This window comes from Eschscholzia californica, unplaced genomic scaffold (genome assembly GCF_041429995.1).
Source record: "Eschscholzia californica isolate CP2 unplaced genomic scaffold, dmEscCali1.0.p SCAF_3, whole genome shotgun sequence".
NCBI classification, from domain to species: Eukaryota; Viridiplantae; Streptophyta; class Magnoliopsida; order Ranunculales; family Papaveraceae; genus Eschscholzia; species Eschscholzia californica.
Window position 1 is genome coordinate 51,930,760 of NW_028238420.1, and position 20,041 is coordinate 51,950,800.

Below are 20,041 nucleotides of genomic sequence, written 5' to 3' on the forward strand. Positions count from 1 at the left end.
GACGATGACGTGGCGTGATCAATGATGTGGCAGAGAGAGGTGATGAGATGGAGGAGAGAGAGTAACAGACAGTTAACGATAACTGAAAAAAGGGACTATATGGGTATTTTTGCTAAAGTAGGAGGCTAGACGGGAAGCTGGTCACAAAGTTGGGGGCCATTTGGGAAATAACCCAAACAAAATTTAGAGAGAATTTTAACCAATTTTTTTTTATTTGTAATTTTTTCAAGGGAGATGCTAGAGAGCCCAATTTTTTGGGCATTTTAATGCCCAGCTGCTGTGGAATCACTAAAAGACAAGATTTTTTTAAAGTTTGACTACGGTGGGGACCGCTTTTATTTTTAAATGAGGAAATATGTCACCCTCTAAGTACCAATTTCTAAGTCACTCTATCATTTCTCTTTTTTCAATAAGACTACACTACCCGCCTCTTTGGACTCCCACTTAAACCGTATGGGAGAGAAATTTGTCCACTGAACATTAACTTTATGAGATGTAGTTTTATACCTTATTTTGTTGTAATCTTTGCTATAAAAGTTAATGAAGTTCCTTTTTGTTATTGACAAATAATTTTTTATTCTTCTACAACCTGGTGCCGGCTTAGCCCGTGGCCCGTGGATTCCTTCCGGGCTTGTGGTCACTTTCGGACAACAGCCAGCCAGGTTTAGTATTTGCCCGCTCGATGCAGCCGTATTTGCCCGCTCGATGTATCCGATGACCTCAACTAGTCCTACAGTTTGTGTGCCCAACCAGGCCAATCCAACTATGTTAGTGTTCCTGAGCCCTCGCCCCCATTTTCCGGCCCTATCCACTCTTAAATGTAAATTTACTGTATACAAATATACTGACGTTGTATAGTTTTATTCTTCTAGTGAAGTCAGTTATTGAAACTTCTGTTCTATAACACAAAAATATCAAATTATACAAATAAATCACAAATGAATACAACTCAGGTTCATATCTTAAAATAATTACACACCACTATAATCTTTGACTCTATGTTAATTGAAGAACTTATTTTGGATGCAATTGAGAGACGGATTAATTTTAGACCACGAAAAAAAAAACTTCCAAGTGTTTTCTCTTTTGAAAGATTAACATACTTTAAAGGGTATGACCAGGTCTCGAACCCTTGACCTAGAAGGTGGAAACCAACTTGGTAGCTGCTCCAACCAAAGGTTGTTGACCCAACTTCCATCTCACATCATTAGGTCAATTTGGTTTTAGTCACTCTCTCTCCTAGGGTTGGGAATCGGTCCGGACGGACAGTCCGCGGACAGACTTGATCCGGGTTCGGACGGAACGGACAAAACCTCACATTGACCGCTCGGACAAGCGGACTAAACGGACGGACTAACCGGAATTTTTATCTCAAAATGTCCGCCCGTGTCCGTATAATCGATCCGGACATCCCGGACAGCGGACGGTCGGGCTTCGGGTATGAAGAATTAAATAAAAAATACAAAGATGCAAATTTTTTTGACACACCATTATGTTGCCAATGAATGACCCTCATAGGCTTCAAAATTTCAACAGACACAAAGGTCGACTTCAATCAAACTCAAGAAGCCTAACCTAAGTAACAAACCATCATAATCAAAAGTACGAAGATTCAACCTGTAACTACTTGACATCCATAGTCCTTATGAACAAAAATTTAGAAAATTACATATTCAAAAATTTAATCAATAATATCATCATTCCGCCGTCACTTTGGTTGCATTCTTAGACTGTTTCAAAATCAACATTGTGCGTTTTCGAACAAACTTGAGTATGCCTGAAGAAATCAAGCGTACCAGTCGTAGACTCGCATATCTTTCTTTCACCACAAATTTTACATTGCGCGACTTCTATAATTCTACCAGCGTCATCGGGATCAGATACTTCAACGATGTCCCACATTTTCCAGATTTTGGCAGTCTTCTTCTTCATGTGTTGTTGTTGTGTCCTGAAATAACAAATAAGATATAAACTGAAATCATTCAAACATAATACAACAACATACACACAAAACATACATCTTGTAGATCTTATGATGTAAAATTATCAGTCCATGTAAGATGAAGAAGATGAATAAAAAACAGAGAAAATGAATGAATCAGTAAACACTATATTTCGAACAAAAAATAATTTGTTGGAACACAAAATATTTCTAGATCTTAAACAAAAAGTTACTTAAAATTATTTCTGGATCTTAGAAACAACAAAAGAAGAATGAATATATTTAGATCTTAAAAATTAACAAAAGAAAAGATTAATCAATAAATGCTACAACTCAAAGGGAGTTTCTGTCCATAACCTAACTAAACCCAAAATCAATAAGGAAGTTTATAAGAGTAAACTAACTAGACCCAAAATCAGAACACAAAATATAATAAAGATTAATCAATGGAAGCTTTTGTCCTTAACCTAACTAGAAAAAAATAACAAAGAAAAATGTAACAGTATACTAAAAACAGGAATATAAAAGTTAATACCTTTAGATCTAGCAGATCTTGCATAACGAAGAACAATATTTGTATCGCAGCCCATGTAAGACGAAGAACAAGCGAATATAATAAGTAATTATTTCTAGATTTTTATTATAAGTAAACATAGAAGAAACCACTGAAGAGGGTTGAATGAATCATACCTTTAATCGAACAGAATCGAAGGTTGAAGAAGATAATAACGAGTAACGACTTCACCAGTTCACCACTTCGTTGAAGAATGAAGACTAAAAGACTAAAGAGGGTTGAACTTGAACATTCGAACTTCAAAAGATTTGGAAGCTTAGGGATTTAGGGTTAGGGTTTTTCTTTGTAGCCGAGAAGCTATGAGAGAAGAACTGATGATGAAGAAATAAGATAAAATGACTTAGGGTTTTCTTTGGGTTTATATACTTAGCCTTACGAAAATCCAACGGCTTTAACATAACCCTATAAAATCTAATGGTCGATAGTGTTCCGGTCAAGGTTCAGGCGGACGGGCAGTAACTAAATCGGACGGTCACGGGCGAACCTCCGGACAGACCCTTTTGTCCGTGACCGTCCACTAGAGCCTTCTCGGTCGGACGGGCTTTGCCCGATTCGGTCACGGGCGGTCGCGGTCCTTTGCGGACGTGGGCGGACGCGGGCGGATTCGGGTTTTCGGACCAAATTCCCAACCCTACTCTCTCCCCAACCCCCTGTACCAAGCCAGGCTGTGGTCTAAGCATTGAATGAGTCATATTGTTGTATAATAAGAGTTTTTATATCTAGTTACTGTCTTACTGATGTCACCAAAAACAAGTTCATCACTTCAACCTAAACAAAAGCAACAACACAACTTGTGATATATACAAACTGGATTAAGCACTTTAGGGTCTGCTTTATCATACTTTTCCTGTTTTAAAATTTGCTAACATCTGCTTCTTTCGACATTCCATGTGAGATGAAAGTTCAGAACATTTCCTTTTCGCTTCCTCCAACTCTTTTTGCAGTTCCTCAATCTATTTTGTTCCAGTAGGATAAACACGGAGAAAGAAATGCATCTCTTTCAGATTATGCAAACAAATTATGTTGATAAATTCATAGCTTAGTAATGTAATAACTTCTCATAAAATTTCACGTACCGTGCTTTTCAAGTCAATCTCTTTCTGTCTGTGGGCGTCACACCTGGTTAAAAAGTTTTTTACAATATAAAATATCGTACATTTCGCCAGATAATAAAGGTAACATAAAAGTCATAAACTATAAGTACCAAGTCCTAATTTCATTTCGGATAAACTCCTAATATGATGCTTTAGGGCTTGGAAGTATTTGCTATAGAGGTGGAACAAGGAAAATCTTCAGATGGGGGTTACTTTATAGGCTCTACTCTAATGGAACGACAGACCCAAGATAGTTAGTGTAAGGTGTGCTTGTCTTCTTTGAATTATTTGAATCAGAAAAATAATTAATATTTATATGTAGTCTACCGAATACCTATATGGCTATATATATATATTTCAGAATATAGATAAACAAAGATTACATAGCCCAATTTTTTCTCATCAGCCCCTCAAAAATGAACCATGAGTATATTCGGGAGTAGCATACTAGTGGTCACCAAATGATAGATAACTTGATGCATCCATATTAAAAATATACATATAAGATGTTCATAATGAAGAAAACGGAGTACTTGAATCTTAGAAATCTCTATTTAGGTTAACAACTAGATAGATAAAGTACTACATACCTCATAAATAATTGTATGTTCTCTTCACATATTTGATCAATTAATGTTGATCCTGAACCATCTAAAGATTCTTCTCTCACTGAAACCTGCAGGATAAGAGCAAAATTGAGCAGTAGATCACTTAGTGTAGTGAAGATCTTGCTACGAAAGTCTAAACGTAATTTTAGGTGCTTCATGATCCATTTAACCAGAATTTGATACGGTATAAACACGAATAATCATAGTTAAAAAAAAAAGATCGGAGAACTCATTATTACTAACAGCTTCTAGTCCAATAATAGGTTGAATAGGTGAAGGTTTTTCTTTCCAAGAATTAGGAGCAAGGTCAACTACAGATGGGGCATTGGCCAGTTGTGGGTGAATATTAGCTGCGAGCCCAATTACTGGCTGATCTACGTGCGTTTCTTGGAAAGCAGAATGCATATCCTTTGGCACACCAGCTTTCAGTCTGGAAGAATTTTGAGCAGCTTGAGATGCTCTCTGCATATCACGTATCTCAGGAACTGGAGACTGAACTCCTATCAAGTGGCAGTTGCTCGACCTGCATTATCCAATATTGTTCAAACTGAGCTCTACAGGATGTTAGAAACAACATAGTTCCAGTTGATTCTGGAAAGACAGCTATCAGATTTTTTAAGGAAGAACAACCATAACTAACTAAATAACACAAAGGATTACAGAATAATATGATTTTACTGAAGATTCTTGTGTACAATTTTGTCAGATGAATTTCCAGTTAACCCAGCAATCCTATTAGCCGGACTTCCCAATTGTGTCCAGTTTCAATCTCAGGGGTGAGAATAGCAATAAAGATCATTAACATTTTGTGGTTCGGTGTCCTTCAGGATTTCATTAAAATCTCATATACTATTTTCATATAAGAGTCATTCCTATTCTATATGGGCAAGAGTCAACAAGTTGATTTTGTAGGATTGATGATCAAAGTCTGCTTTTTACTCTCCATATCTCTGATGGATTTCCCCGGATATTTCCCACCTCTTATGACACACCTAGTATGAGGAAAAAATCGAGAAAACATTTTATCTGACGCATGAGAACCATCTCGCTATGGTTCAATTCAGTACGATATAAAACACCTACGACACTAATTCCGTGAAAGAAACAAACCAGTAGTCAATGATAATTTGTTTTAGCTTAGTTTCAAGACGGATAAACAGAGCCGATCTTTCAAAATCCTGTTTGTCATGTGCTGGTTCGATAAAATTTGCCTCAAGAATACCTGCCATGAATGCAATGAGTAATTTAGAATTGACAGCTCTGAGATACTTTTGGTAACATTTTTACAAAGGAAATGCATACCCACTACACTCCTGCCTCTGCTGGAACCATCAGAAGTGACTTTCCAGTATGGCTGGGAAAAATGAAAAAAAACAGCACATGACTATGATGACCCAAGTAAACAAAACTGTAGCCAAAAGAGGGATAAGAAGCACATTGGGAAGCAATTTCAGTTAGCAATAATTATACACATACCCTAATTAGGCGGTTTTTGTGATAAACATTGAAACCAGAAACTCCAAGAGCAGGGGCTTGCTTCACAAATCCGATCGTTGTTTTCACTACAACCTAAACACCCCCATCATGTCAGGTTCTACATTAGAATATAGAAAGATACATCGGGAAAACATAAGCGATTTCACGGTAATCATTACAAAATTATAATCACGATTCATGTGGTAGCTGTTCAAGTACATATATCTCATGTATCAAAGTCTTTTTATAAAGAAAAACTAGAGTATTCCGATCCTCATGGATAAAAAAAGGGACCTGTGAGCCTTGTCAAACATGCGTTAACCGGTACTAACGGCCTCCTTCCCATGGTTGGTAGTCAAATAATTGGAAATCCAGAATGGGAGCATTCTCAAGTGATAGAAAGGTACAAGTCCAGAGAATAAATACTTTTTCTTGACCACCTGATAATTATAAAAGGGCATAATTGACGAATCACTGTTCAATCCCATTCAGTTATTGACTCGCACCAATGGAAAGAAGTAAACAACTCTCTTTCCAGCTCCATACTGAAGATCTGGTCTGGTTAGTGGTTAGTTCTTCGGTATTCTAGATCCAGGTTTTGTGAGTTATTACTTATTTCTTACATGAGTCATTAATAAGTGTACATACAAAAGTCGAGTGTTTACTGGAGCTCTCTTCCCATCTTTTTTCATATGACAATTTAGTTGGGAAATTTTTGTTTCACTACTCATCTTACCTCTTTTGAAGTCGTCCCAAGCTTTGGTTTGTATGTTATAGTTTTTGAATATTTCAGCTCCTCTGCAATAATATATTGCTCAACAGCTTTCCCCCTCAGAATAATTTTGAAATTTGTAAATTTTTTTAGATATAAAATTGAAGCGTAGGCCTGCACAATAATAAACCATATAGTTAAATGCAAAACATAATATAAGTATGGCTTGTCATACCAATTTAAATGACACATGTAAGAAAATCATACCCTTAATGAATATCGCATTTTGTAAGAAATGTGAGATTCAAGTATTCTGTCATATGCCTTAGCCTTTCCAGTCCTAATTTCCTCTCTCAAACATATATCCTGCAAGTAATAACAAGTTTTAAGTAGTTAACCAAGAACATAGCTTTGGAATACATGAAATACTATCGGGAGGGTAAGAGGGTTAGTAAATGATATAACAAGTCCCAACGCTAATATTTTATATCTTGCTCCGAGCAGGAAAAGGGACCTCCAATACAGGTACCGCAATTAAGCTCTTAAAGATAAGTAGTGGGGAAGGAGGGTGATTGTGCGGACGGAGGAGTCCCTGAGAAATATTAGAAAAGTAGTTTTGGGTGGATATTTAGACCCCAAACGGCTCTATATGTATGAGATTTTGCTAACGGCCAAAAAAATGTATGTATCAAAAAGAGTACATAAATCACCATCAAATACGTACCTCATCATCGTTGTTCAACTCTAATTCCAGAAGACCGTCATCATTAAGCCATAAATTATATATAATGACTTTGGTTCCACGAACTCCAACATCATCAAACTGAAGAAGTGCAAAAGGAAGTAGTAACGAGTGAAATGAAGGTTATGCATGTTTTCATCTGTGAACTCTCAAGCCAATAAATATTTTCCAATAAAGTAGCAATTGGCGAAATATAGTAATTTAGAAAGCTCTATTGTTTGTGTGTGTGTGTGACAGAGAGAGAGAGAGAGAGAGAGAGAGAGAGAGAGAGAGAGAGAGAGAGAGAGAGAGAGAGAGAGAGAGAGAGAAGTTGCTGAAGAATCATGTGACAGATTTATAGTCGGAAATGGTTGACTTGACATTGGCAGATAGTGGGTACTAAGATTGAACTACATGAAACTGACACTAACTCAATCAAATCACTGCATGTATTGACACCTTGTAAGATAAATGAGTTTAAGAGAACTAAAAGACAAACAAATGTACATGATCCACGAAATAATAAACATACAAAAGAAGCAGCTCCATAGAAGTGAAAATACCTGTTTCATAAGCTCTTCGTTTGAAGCAAATGGAGACCATTCAAGGATAAGCTTCAAATTACTAGACCAATCATCTTGTGAGCCATAAATTAGAGGCCGTGTCTGACTTCCACTTATTTCAAAATCAACCTGCACACAAGAAGATGAAGTAAGAACATAAGAAAAAGGCTAATATTGAAAGGACTATAGAATTTGAAAGAAGATTTACCATCGGCACAATAACATCATCTTGTCCAGTTTTCCTCAAAAATGTATACGAGAGAAGACCAATGCTTTGTGTCACACGACTACGAAAAGAAACATTGCAATGTGGCCTCATAAGATTCAGTAAGAACATAATAGAAGTGCTAAGTCTAAAGAAAGAATCAGCCAAATTATTATGAGCATATTTACATAATTTATAGGATTTACAGAAGCTTGTAGGCATAACGCCATTTTTTGAGTTTCTGCAAATATTGGGGTTCGGGACTATAGGTGTGCATTTAATAATTAGTCAACAAAGAGCTAGCTTGCCCTATATCACAAAGACCGTTCCAAGCAACAGAAAGTGCTTTACGAGTCTCTATCAATGCAATAACAACAATGTCAAACCTGAAAGTCAATTACCAATCCCCCCCCACCCCCACCCCAACCGTACATCCCAATCCAACTTGAATTTTTGCTAGAATTAATTTAAGTAACAGTTCTTACCCTCCACGAGCCGCACGGCTGAAAACAATTACATCAGCGCCCAGCCGCATGGTACTTGTCTTAAACCCATTACCATCTGCAAGAAAAATACAAGCATCCAAAATTCTAGGGAAGTGAGACAAAACAGAGAAAGCTTAACGAGATATGTTAACTTCTCACATTAGACTCTTATACGTTCTCAAAGAAAAAAAATCAGAGTTGATCTAGAAACTGTAATTTGATGAAGCCAAGGACTAAGGAACTCTTAAACATGCAGCAAACATCTCTTCATAAAATATATTTGATAAGAAAAGCTTGTAGCATTCACGTATGAACCTGTCTCATGCGTCACACTTTACATAATGTCAATCATTACTATGAAACAAAACTTAGAAATATTTTTATATGCTACATCAAGTTGAGATATTGTTACAGACGATGCAAACGAACATGCAAAATTCATGTAAATATACATATTTTTGACTCCAGGAAAATAAACTAAAAAAAAAATCATAAGTTGGATCAAGGTCAAACCGTGTCCAAATAAAGGGTTCAGAAAATACTGGAAGGAGTTCATATCAAATTAATGTTAGTATTTAGTCAGAAAAGATGCCAGAAAAATTACACTGCCCAATTGTTGTATTTGCCTTCTTTGACGAGTACCCCAGGCTCATACATTGTCGCATACAATCCGGATCCATTCCCCCTCCATCGTCTGCACAATGGATGCTACTAAAATTTTAAAAAGATCAATTCAGCACCAAACCCATCCGTAATCCAAAACAATTGAATAAACATACTGTACCATGGAAAAGCAAAGCGGGACCAGTGTCTTCCATACTATTGATTACATCGACCTTCACAAATGTAGCACCATTGTTGACCTGGTTGATGATACGCCAAGAGACTGGTTAAGTGTTAATAACTTTCTATAGTGTATTAATGTTAAAGTTCGATGTCGATTCAATCAAATTTCTATTGTTGATCTGGTTGCAATTGAATCAGTATTCACCAATTGAAACTTAGGTAACTCTCAATCAACATAATATCGTAAAAAAGATACAAAAGTATAAATCAACATCAAAATGCACCAACTACAGAAATTTTCACAGACCCATTTTGTTTACCTCGTCAACAGCATTATCAAGAAGCTCGGCTATTGCTGTATACACAAAACGAAGAACAAAAATCAAGATCAAAATTATATCAGAATATTAGCTTGATATTACAAATTTGTACTAGAATTTAGTTAATTCACCAACCAATATTTCAGGAAAAATCTAAATAACAAAGATGAACTACTAAATCGGGATTCTACCTCCAAAAGCCCACTTATGAGAAGTTGCATTAGAATGAAGAAATTTCGGATGAACTCTTGCATGTTCCAATTCACCTACAAAACCACACATTCTCAATCTTGATCAAACAAATCTGTAATAAATAACACTGACTGAAAAAAACGAAATCAAGAAAATGAATACCTTCAGGAGGAGCAGATTTGACAGAACCAACTTCATAATTCCCAGCTCTCCAGAAACTACGTGAAACTGATGTTTGATTTCGATGTTTACTCGAAGAAGCCATTAGAGGTACTAACTACTCCAATCAAGAACTAGAATCGAAATCAAGGAATCGGTAATTTTCTTTCAAATTACCGTCTTAAATTTGAGAGAGATGGAGGAAAACTCGAAATTAAGGGTTTCGAGGGGTTACTCTGATTTGGGAATTGATTTAAGTGGTCGAGGGATCATTAAAGAAAGAGAAAACAGAAATGAAGAAAGGATAATTATATTTTTGCGGGATTTTTATGGCGACACTAGATATGCTAATACCAGAATTCCAATCAAGGTCCTTTCATCGTTTTCATTGTGGTAAGAACTGTTGCCGTAAGTATGATAAAATCGTTGCTGAAAGTGAGGCAAACTCGTCCCTTGAATATAATGGCCAAACCCGTCATCGAAAGTGGGGTAAGAACCACATAGAATGTAAGGTCAGAACTGTCACTAAATGTGATAGAAAAGCGTCATTGCGAGATAAAATTTGATGAATATTGCAAGGAACCGAAATGTGGGTTAACAAGGGTAACCCACAATGGTTGCCGAATTGGCTAAACATAAAACCGTAGCTGAAGTATGGGCAAAGAGTGGTCACGGAGTAGGAAAACCGTACTAGTGTAGCAAAAGGTGTAAGTGTAGCCGAAAAGCTGAGTACGAACGTGGGCCAAAAGTGGAGCAAAACCATCTTATAACATGTAAGTGGGGCTAAAACTAGTCATATCAATATTTTTACAGCAGTAACAAACTCTTAATTGATCTATACAACTCAAAAAGTTAGTTCCACGATCAATGCACCTTCCTACCAAACAATATCAATTTGATCATATCAATATTTTTATTAGCAATATTAGAACTTGGCTTCTCCATGTTTTGCAAGTAACTGCTTCTTTTGGTTTGCAATGTGAGTTGAAAGTTCAAAACATTTCCTTTTGTAATCTTGCAAGTCTTCTTTTAGCTCCTCAATCTATTTCATTCCAGTTTCATGCAAAAACAACATTATGCTGTCAACTCATACGCTTATACACACGAAAAAAACGTCATAGAGAGAGAGATAGAAATGTTTTAAATTTATCATGTAAATCAAACCTTGTTCTTCAACGCTGTCTTCTTCTGTTTGTGGGCTTCACTCCTACTCAAAATGGTTCTGTGTTAAATCATCGTCTAAACCCACATATCATAGATAAGGTAGTGTTTTTCTTTTCCTCTTTGTCTGAATATGATTTGTCTTAATCTGACTTGTCAGAATAAGATGGTCACAATATCAAATTGAATAGCTATTTGGACGAGTAAGACATCACTAGCGAGACAAAAACAAACAAAGAGTACCTAAGTAGACACAGGGAAATTCCATAGGCGCCCTGATTTGCATACAAGCACCCAAGCCTCTTCGACTTGGTCTCATGTGGGCACCCAAGTGAGGTTGGTGCCTACTTCGAAGCCTAGGCTCCATTGAGATTAACAAAATACCTAGCTTCAACTATGAAGTCATAGGTGCTCGAGGGTGTCCATAGGCGAAATCGGGAGTGCCCCCTAATAGATACATAGTAATTACTAGTAGATTGATAATGTACCTGATTTTTAATTGAATGTTCTCTTCACAAATCTGATGAGTCAATTTGGAACATAAACCATTCCGAGGATCTTCCCCTCCATTCTGCATAATGACAAAACATGAAATAAGATAGAGTTTTATATAGAGAAAATAGTTTACTTATGAAATGTTACTTGATCAATATTTTCAGTCTATTAATATTTTTCCAGTTATGATTCGTCAAATCTGCCTCGTGAATTATACTTGTCTTGCAGCTGTTTTAAGCTATATCGAGCCAGACTTAATTCACGTCTGAATCAAGGGATACATATCTAACTGTGTTTAAGTTGTTACTTTAGGGCCGTCAGAAGAGCCAGATTCCAGACATTGAGAAAAACAACGAACCACCCGCAAATTATTATCACTTACCGATGATTGTGCAATGTTTGAACTCTGCTGCATATTAGACGATGGAAATCCAACGAGAGATTGATTACAATATATTCGTTCTTCTTCTCCTTCTTCTTCTTCGGAAGTATCCGATAAACCAATGATATGCTTTTCAGTAGGCCTCTCTTTCCACGAACTATGTTTAGCTCTAGTAACAGGTCGATCATCACGAGTTTCCATCTGTACATCTCGTATCTCAGGTATGGGAGACCAAAATCCTACCAAATGGCAATTCTTTGACCTGCATTATCAATTACATATCATACTCGGACGAGAAATTCGAAAACCAAAGAGTAATCAACCAGTGACTACACAAATGACTACCATATTCATATAAAGAATCAAACGTTCCACCATAATTAACAATATTTGGTCATATAGGTTACTTACTAGTATCATTTTCCAAGTTTATAGATAAAAACAAGAGAATTTACTATTCTCAGTGGTTTCAGTTTATTCGGAAGATAAGATCTTCTACAAATGGAGAAGAATAAAAGGATTTTTTGTTTTGTACATCTGTGGGTCGGGAAATCCATTTAGAGTTCCGTAGTTCTCGGAGTCATAGTCTATGGTGAATTTATCTTCCATTTCTCATGAGCACGCTTTACTGTGAAAGCGAAAAACTTTTTCTAATAATATTTTTTTAATATGGATAGTGGATACTAGAACGGGTATTGGTATTAGATATGAAGTAACAAACCAGTAGTCAGTGATTGACTTCTTAAGCCAAGCTTCGAGCCTGATAAACAGAGACGATCTTTCAAAGTCCTGTTTGTCGTGAGCTGGTTCGATAAAGTTTGCTTCAAGAATACCTTCCATAGATACAATGAAGAGATTAATAATCGAAATTCAAGAGATTGATATGTTTATTTGAGTAAATACATACCCACAGCACACCTGCCCTTGGAAGCACCGTCAGCAGTTACTTTCCAGAAGGGCTGAAACAAGGAATAAGAACAAGATATGATTCTTGTATTTACATAAATTTTGATTAGGAACATAAGTTACCAACCATTATAGACGTACTCTAATTAGACGATTTTTATGGTAGACATTAAACCCAGAAACTCCAAGATTAGGGGCCTCTTTCACAAATCCGATTGTCGTTTCCAATAACACCTATATGCCACACAGATAATTAGGTAATAAAAGAACTGAAACAACATAAAACGGATTTCCGTTAAATACACTATTCGAGAGCAGTATATAATTTATGGGTCAAATTAGTAGAACAGGAACAAGGATCATCATTTCAGATTCTGATATATCAGTTTTTGGCTCATGGAGATATACTAACACATCTTTCAAGCACCATAGTGGAATGAACTAAAAAAAGGTACTTCCAAATAGTCACAAGGAAGGTGGCTCATCTTGGTGCAGTATGTTCTTTGGGATAAAAAGAACTACTTCCGCCCGAACGTTAGTTTAAAAAATTTGCCAAAGCTCCCTGGCCATTTTTTGACAACTAAAGTTTAGAAGGGTATATTAACTTCTTTTAGGTTTCAACTCCCTATATAAGGTTTGCATAGAGTAAGGTTTGACAAGTCCGCACATAGTGTGTAAGGTTTTCACTTCTCACAGGCTTGCACATTTCGTATAGCCTGTTCATGTAAAGAATATTGACATGTTCGTTCAACCAAGACCAACAGAAAATCAGGTCTTCAGCGCAATTTCCTCCTCTCTATTTTCCTGATTCTTTTTCTTCCTCTAGATCGACAATCGGTAAAACTCTGTTCGCCATATACCTCACCTCTTCTGAAGTTTTGCCAAGCCCAAGCTTTGGTCTGTACATAACCACTTCTGAAAGGTTCAGATCCTCCGCAATACTATACTGCTGAACTGGTTTTCCCCTCAATATTATACGAAAATTTGTAAATTTTCTGAGATACAAAATTGACACGTAAGCCTGCACAAAACCAAGGTTATCTTACAGATTGTATACTTACGCGAAAGCGTACAAGTATGAATGACCAAAGCATATAAACGACAAAAATAAGCAGAACTCACCCTTAATGAAAATCTCATTTGGTAAGAAATGTGAGATTCAAGTAACTTATTGTGTAATTTGTGTTCTTTTTGCAACTTTCCATGTTTAAATTCATCTCCCAAACGTATATCCTGCAAGTAAATAACAAGGATTAGTACAGCAACACCTTTGGCACATAGAGTTAGAAAGATCGAGAGGAGAAAAACGAGATTATGTGCATGTAACAGCAGTGGTTAAGTCTCTTGAACAATGTCAGAGAAAACTCGTACGATAAAACTGGCAGAACCAATTATAGATATTCCGCCATAACATACTATGTCCACCATTTCGACGATTATCGTCGTTACCTTCAGTAGCTATCCCACAAGATTACCTATAATCAACTTTATTGATATGTAACTTAACTTCCAGAAATATTTCGCATTCTAGCAGTATAAGGAAATGAAAAGATCTTATAGAATGCGTACATAGATCCCCTAGTAAAATTACCACACAGTTTGGGAATATTTGCACAATTGCACAAAATAAATGAATAAGAAAATCATTGTCAAATCCCTTACCTCCTCATCGAAGTCGAGATCTAGTTCAAGAACACCTTTATCGTCAAGCCAGAGGTTATATATGATAATTTTTGTCCCGCGAGCTCCAATATCATCAAACTGACTAGGTCCAAAGGATATCACAAGGAGTGTCAACAATATGAACTGTTTTAGTCAGTATGTTGATCATGTGTATAACTGCCAAACAGAATTGATCTTCTAGATTGATTAAGAAATGATTAAAAAGAAAAAGGACTACAGCGGACTGGCATAAGGGGAGTACTACGGTCACTTCAAGTTTTACGAAGAGTTTTAGCTCAATGCATTGATGACACAATTTGTACCTATGGTATTAAATCATTGAGATTTTCAAAAAACTGTTGATGAAAGTGTATGGTCAGATAGACGGCACAAGAGTCAAAGTAAGTAAGATTCTAGGGGAGACAAGCATTTATCAGAAGAAGAAAAAAGAATTGCGAGCAACGGCAGGAAGAACAGGAAATGTTTTCTCACCAAAGGGACCACCGGTGGGTCGTTTTAACTTTTACTGAATGTTATCTATCTGTTTAGACAAAAAAAATATTCTGAAGAAAAATCAATAATCAAAGTTGCAGTGGGTTAGTAGCTTAGTATGAGAGGACAGGCTGGCCAGTAGGGTCTGAATCCTACCACTGCTCTTTTATGTGATATAGCAAACAACCTCAGTTCTACGAGTTGAGAACCTTGTAACATATAGAAATTTAAAGGTAAATATAATGCATATACTAAAACCTTAATCAACTATATGTAGATGGTACATATAAGAGACATAGAACCTGTTGCAGAAGTTCATTCTGTGATGCGAAGGGAGACCACTCGACAATAAGCTTTAAGTTATTAGACCAATCATCTTGTGAGCTATAAATTATTGGATAGGCCCGATTCCCACTAATTTCAAAATCAACCTGCATATTGGACACAAACTATGCATGAAATTTAACAAAAGATAAAACACTAAGATCACGAAGGATACTTCAACATAAGAAGATAACTTACCATTGGAACAATTACATCGTCCTGCCCAGTGCTCCTCAAAAACGTATATGAGAGTAAACCAACGCTTTGTGTCACACGGCTGGGAAACAAGGAGCAATAGAATATGACAGGGCAAGTTTCAGTGAGGACGTTTTTCTAACTATGGAACACTTATATCTAAACAAAAGAGCCAATCAAAGTAACAACGAGCTTATCAACTTCAAATGAGTGCACACCCAGAAGGATTTCGGGGCTAAATGTAATATCCCCTGAAGAAATTTCTATATCTACAAGTCTACAACAAATTGCTATAAAAATCGTATGGACCCGAAGGAGGTTTTCTTCACATTTTTCCCTCAAACATTGACCATAAGTGATAAAGAGGTCATTCATATAACTGAAACTAATGATAGCAGTTATTACCTTCCACGAATTGCTCGGCTGAAAACAATTACATCAGCACCAAGTCGCATTGTACTTGTCTTAAATCCGTTCCCATCTGCAAAATGAAATCCGGATTTATAAGAAAGATGGAGAAGAAAGCAAAGATAATCGAGAAGCTGAACTTTGATGAATGCAAGCACTAAAATTTTCACAACAGACGCCACGATAGTTACACTGTCCAATTGTTGTACTGCCCTTCTTTGAGGAGTAGCCCAAACTCATACATTGCCGCATACAGTCGGGGTCCATTCCCCCTCCATCATCTAGATAAAAATACGCTAGTAACATTAAAATTTAATGCAATAAACACTTTAATATAAAAAAGATGGAATAAAAATACGGATTCACAAGAAATGGAGTAGAAGAGTTATACCATGAAAAAGCAAAGTAGGATCCTTGTTCTTAGTAGTAAAAATTACATCCACCTTCACAAAAGTAGCACCATTGCTGATCTGGTGGCAATTATATGCAGGTACTCATGTTAAGTGTGGATATATTTCTAGGGTTTTGAGGTAATTTGCATTATCCTTACCTTTCATTGATGGAAGGTGGAAAATTATATGTATATCATTCTATAATACAAGTAGTAAGCAAATAAATACAACATCAGTCATAATCATCCTTAGGCAATAAGATAAGATTTGCACCTAATTACCCTTATTGTATGAATCACAATGCACCAAAATATTTGTTACATGTTACTAAGATAATGATATGTTGACATAAGTTGCCAATGATGGGAAGATAAGAACAAATTCAGAATAGAAAACATGATGAGTAGATCACAAGTTAACGATTTTATACAAAAAAAAACTACACTATGACTTGAACAGAGCCAATCTTGGTACAAATATTACTCCCCGAAAATGAAAAACACGACGAGACAATAAGAGCCACGATTTATTGAGCTCGAACTAAGCCAACATACTTCGATTTCTGAAAGGATACATAAGGTGGTTTAAGGTCGAACTCATTATATCGTTTTTCAAATAACAAAATGAACTTCGTATATTTCATTTACCTCGTCGACTGCATTATCCAGAAGCTCAGCTACAGCTGCATCAAAACCAAAAAAGTAGTATTTCGCATAAATAAGTTTCTTCAATCCACTTTCTTTTACTTCAAACCATTCTCTAATAAAAAATAAAAACTTGCAAGACAAACAATATGAAAAGATCAAAACAAATTACCTCCAAAAGCCCACTTGTGAGATGTTGCATTTGAATGAAGAAATTTCGGATGAACTCGAGCATGTTCTAAATGACCTGCAAATTAAACACATCTCCTTCTAATTCAAATTTCGTTTTTAGACCTAAAAAAATTGTATAAAAAGGAGAAGAAAACAGAAGAAATTTATTATAGACCTTCAGGTGGTGCGGATTTTGATGAGACAACTACATAATCCCCTGCTTTCCAGAAACAACGAGACTCAAATGTTTGATTTTGATGAATCACAAGTGTTCCTGTAGAATGAAATGCCTTTTCAATTACTGATTTTCCATTTCTATTTTGTGTTCTTCCATTAAAATCTTCATCTTCTTCGTCTCTGATTCTAGCATCGATGAACAGGATCTCTTCATTAAGATTCTTCTGTGGTTCAACTTCAATCAGCATCTTCAACTCTATCTGGAACGGAGAACTATTAGGGTTTCTGGTTGTAAAAATCCGAAGTCGATTAGAGAGAGAAAGTATTAGCTGTATTTAAACCCTCTTTCTCTTTCTGTCTCTCAATATATATAGTAAGAGGGTTTTACTCTGAATACTGAAAAAGCTGATGTTCTTCGCGCGTTTTTTGCTACTTGAAGAAATGAAAGCTATTAACGGTAGCAAAATTCTTACAAAGAAAAGACAAACTGCCTTTTATCCAACAATAGACAATAAAAGCATGTAGAAGTATAAACAAGGTTAACATTGTGGTATTCTGCCAATTCTGAAAAGTTGGAGGGTAAAACCGAAGTTTCTAAATCATGTGTTGAGCGGTGTTGCAAATACGTGGGATGTATCGATCCTCCGGGTGAAAGGAGCTCGCCTGGACATGTAGCTGTTCCAATTCCGTAGGATTCGCCTAGGCACCAGAGGGTCACCGTGAGATAAAAAAGGGGTATTTAGCGATACCCCCTCATCCCTAATGTCCAATTAGGGATGCCCCTTTTTTAATTGGATATTAGGGATGCCCCCTTTTTTACACTTAAAAGTACTTATTTACCCTTATCTTCATTTGTTTTCTTCAATTTCTTATATATTTTTGGTGTTATGCTTACCAACAAGTTTTTGTTTCTCATATTTATTTTTCTCTTATCCATCTTTTTCTAATTTCCCAACAACATTTATCGAAAATTTTAAAATTGATAAATCACAACAATTCGAAATAAAAATCGTAAATTGTAATAAAAAATTTTTAACTTACTAATTTTTTAATGTATACGAGTTATAATTAATAAAAAGAACGATAGATATCAAGAAGTCTTCTTCAAATTAGTTACATATATCAATTTTAACGTTAAATGAGAAAAAAAATGTGAAGTTAAATTTTTTTCTTTAAATTTACAATTTTTATTTCGAATTGGTTTAATTTATTAATTTTAATTTTTCGATAAATGTTGTTTGTAAATTATAAAAAGATGGATAAAAGAAAAAAAAACTATGAGAAACGAAAATAAGTTGGTAAGGATAACATCAAAGAGGTATAAGAAATTGAAGAAAAAAGAAAGAATAATAAGAATAAGGGTAATTTTGTACTTTTAAGTGCAAAAAAGGGGGCATCCCTAATATCTAATTAAAAAAGGGGGCATCCCTAATTAGACATTAGGGATGAGGGGGTATCGCTAAATACCCCGATAAAAAATCGAGTAAAACCCTAAAATCTGATTGGAGTATAAAATGGGTCGGTGCTAAAATATCTGCCAGCAAAAACCCTAATCTAAATCCATGCATTTCAGAGGAGAAATAGGGGTGAAGATACTAGATAGTAGTCACAATCTGAATCGTAAATCCCTCAAAATCCATAGCAATATAAGAGTAAAAAAAGTGTCATTTTGAATACATAAAGAGTAAATAAAAACTCTTAATTGAATATTATAATCGTAGAAGTTAGTTGTCAACCAAATAACAGAGTTCGTAAAGAGTAATAAATGGCTACCAAACGAAAGAACTCTTATTTCCATAGAATAAATTCCGTGGAAAACTTTTCATGAAACTTTTTTATTTTCATGGAATTATTTTCCTGATATCAAACACAACCTAAATATTTTCATTCCTCAAATATAGATAAACTTTTTTTTTTGATGGAAATAGGCTATTGCCTAGTTTTATTAATTTTATTAACTTTCAAATTGAAGACAACAGTTGGCTTTATCAATGGCCAACTGACTTACAATACATGGAGGAGTATTCATTGTCTCCTCCATTACTTCTTCATTAGAGTTAAAAGTTGATTGCGCTAACAAGTGCGCGACTTGGTTTGCTTGACGGGTACAATAAGAAAAAGAACAATTCGTTAGCTTCGCTTTTTCATTCTTGATATCCACGACTAGAGCTCGAATCTTCCAAGGCATTTCATCTTCAATTGAGCTACAAGCGTTTACAACTACTAACGCATCACCTTCCACGGTACATCCATACTGATTAAGGTCAGTGGCTAACCTTATAGCTAATCGAGCTGCTCTAGCTTCAGCCTCCATAGCCGAAAGAGCTCTAGTTGACTGGGTTAGAGCCATTATGAACTCACCCTTTGCGTTTCTACACACAGCAGCTAATGCTGCCTTTCCGTCCTTGTAAGCGGCATCAAAATTCACTTTCAAATTCTCTCGATCTGGCGGGTTCCAACTTGGTGAGAGTTCAATATTACTTGTTTCATCTTGAATTGGAGATTCTAATCTTGCATCGGAGAAGTCTTGCATCATAGTCGTAGCATCTTTGATTATGACTTGACTACTCGGATTTGTTCCATCAAATACACATTTGTTTCGGGCTTTCCACATGAACCAAGCCACATAACATCGCAATGCAATCACCTCTTCCTCTTCTTTACCTTCAAACCACTTACACAGTAAGGTGGGAAAGGTAATATCTCCTTCCAATCTTAGTTGTAGAGGGTGACTCATCCAAGTTTCCCTGGCAAGTCGGCATCTTCGGAATAGATGGTCAATGTCTTCTTCTTCA

At 35.9% G+C, this 20,041-nt stretch overlaps 2 protein-coding genes and 1 long non-coding RNA gene across 4 annotated transcripts; all 3 read right to left on the reverse strand.

The window, feature by feature from the left end:
* Positions 1-1,576: 1,576 nt before the first annotated feature.
* LOC147551643 (uncharacterized) lies at positions 1,577-2,830 on the reverse strand. The gene is made up of 3 exons (XR_015238483.1): positions 2,633-2,830; positions 2,478-2,494; positions 1,577-1,948 (listed from the first exon to the last, which is right to left on the reverse strand). It is a non-coding gene; the product is annotated as an uncharacterized LOC147551643 (long non-coding RNA).
* Positions 2,831-3,209: 379 nt separating this feature from the next.
* Positions 3,210-10,215, reverse strand: LOC147551644 (protein MICRORCHIDIA 2-like). The gene is made up of 19 exons (XM_086671467.1): positions 10,015-10,215; positions 9,841-9,955; positions 9,678-9,752; positions 9,487-9,521; positions 9,165-9,243; positions 8,985-9,074; positions 8,381-8,456; positions 7,899-7,977; positions 7,691-7,819; positions 7,131-7,229; positions 6,674-6,772; positions 6,431-6,580; positions 5,695-5,787; positions 5,521-5,572; positions 5,329-5,440; positions 4,462-4,741; positions 4,201-4,286; positions 3,593-3,635; positions 3,210-3,469 (listed from the first exon to the last, which is right to left on the reverse strand). Exons 2-19 carry the CDS (start codon positions 9,941-9,943, stop codon positions 3,353-3,355), a joined length of 1,797 nt encoding a protein of 598 aa, XP_086527593.1. The 5' UTR covers positions 9,944-9,955; positions 10,015-10,215; the 3' UTR covers positions 3,210-3,352.
* A 426-nt stretch (positions 10,216-10,641) lies between these two features.
* Positions 10,642-17,947, reverse strand: LOC147551645 (protein MICRORCHIDIA 2-like). 2 transcript variants are annotated; one of them, XR_015238482.1, is made up of 18 exons: positions 17,245-17,947; positions 17,071-17,145; positions 16,902-16,936; positions 16,254-16,332; positions 16,054-16,143; positions 15,860-15,935; positions 15,458-15,536; positions 15,238-15,366; positions 14,444-14,542; positions 13,904-14,014; positions 13,647-13,802; positions 12,923-13,015; positions 12,783-12,834; positions 12,597-12,708; positions 11,876-12,137; positions 11,487-11,569; positions 11,002-11,146; positions 10,642-10,879 (listed from the first exon to the last, which is right to left on the reverse strand). XR_015238482.1 is itself a non-coding variant. In XM_086671466.1 (18 exons), exons 1-18 carry the CDS (start codon positions 17,492-17,494, stop codon positions 10,763-10,765), a joined length of 1,941 nt encoding a protein of 646 aa, XP_086527592.1. In that variant the 5' UTR covers positions 17,495-17,947; the 3' UTR covers positions 10,642-10,762. The 2 variants fall into 2 exon arrangements, 1 of the variants encoding a protein (XP_086527592.1); XM_086671466.1 differs by having other exon boundaries at positions 11,002-11,044.
* Positions 17,948-20,041: the final 2,094 nt, after the last annotated feature.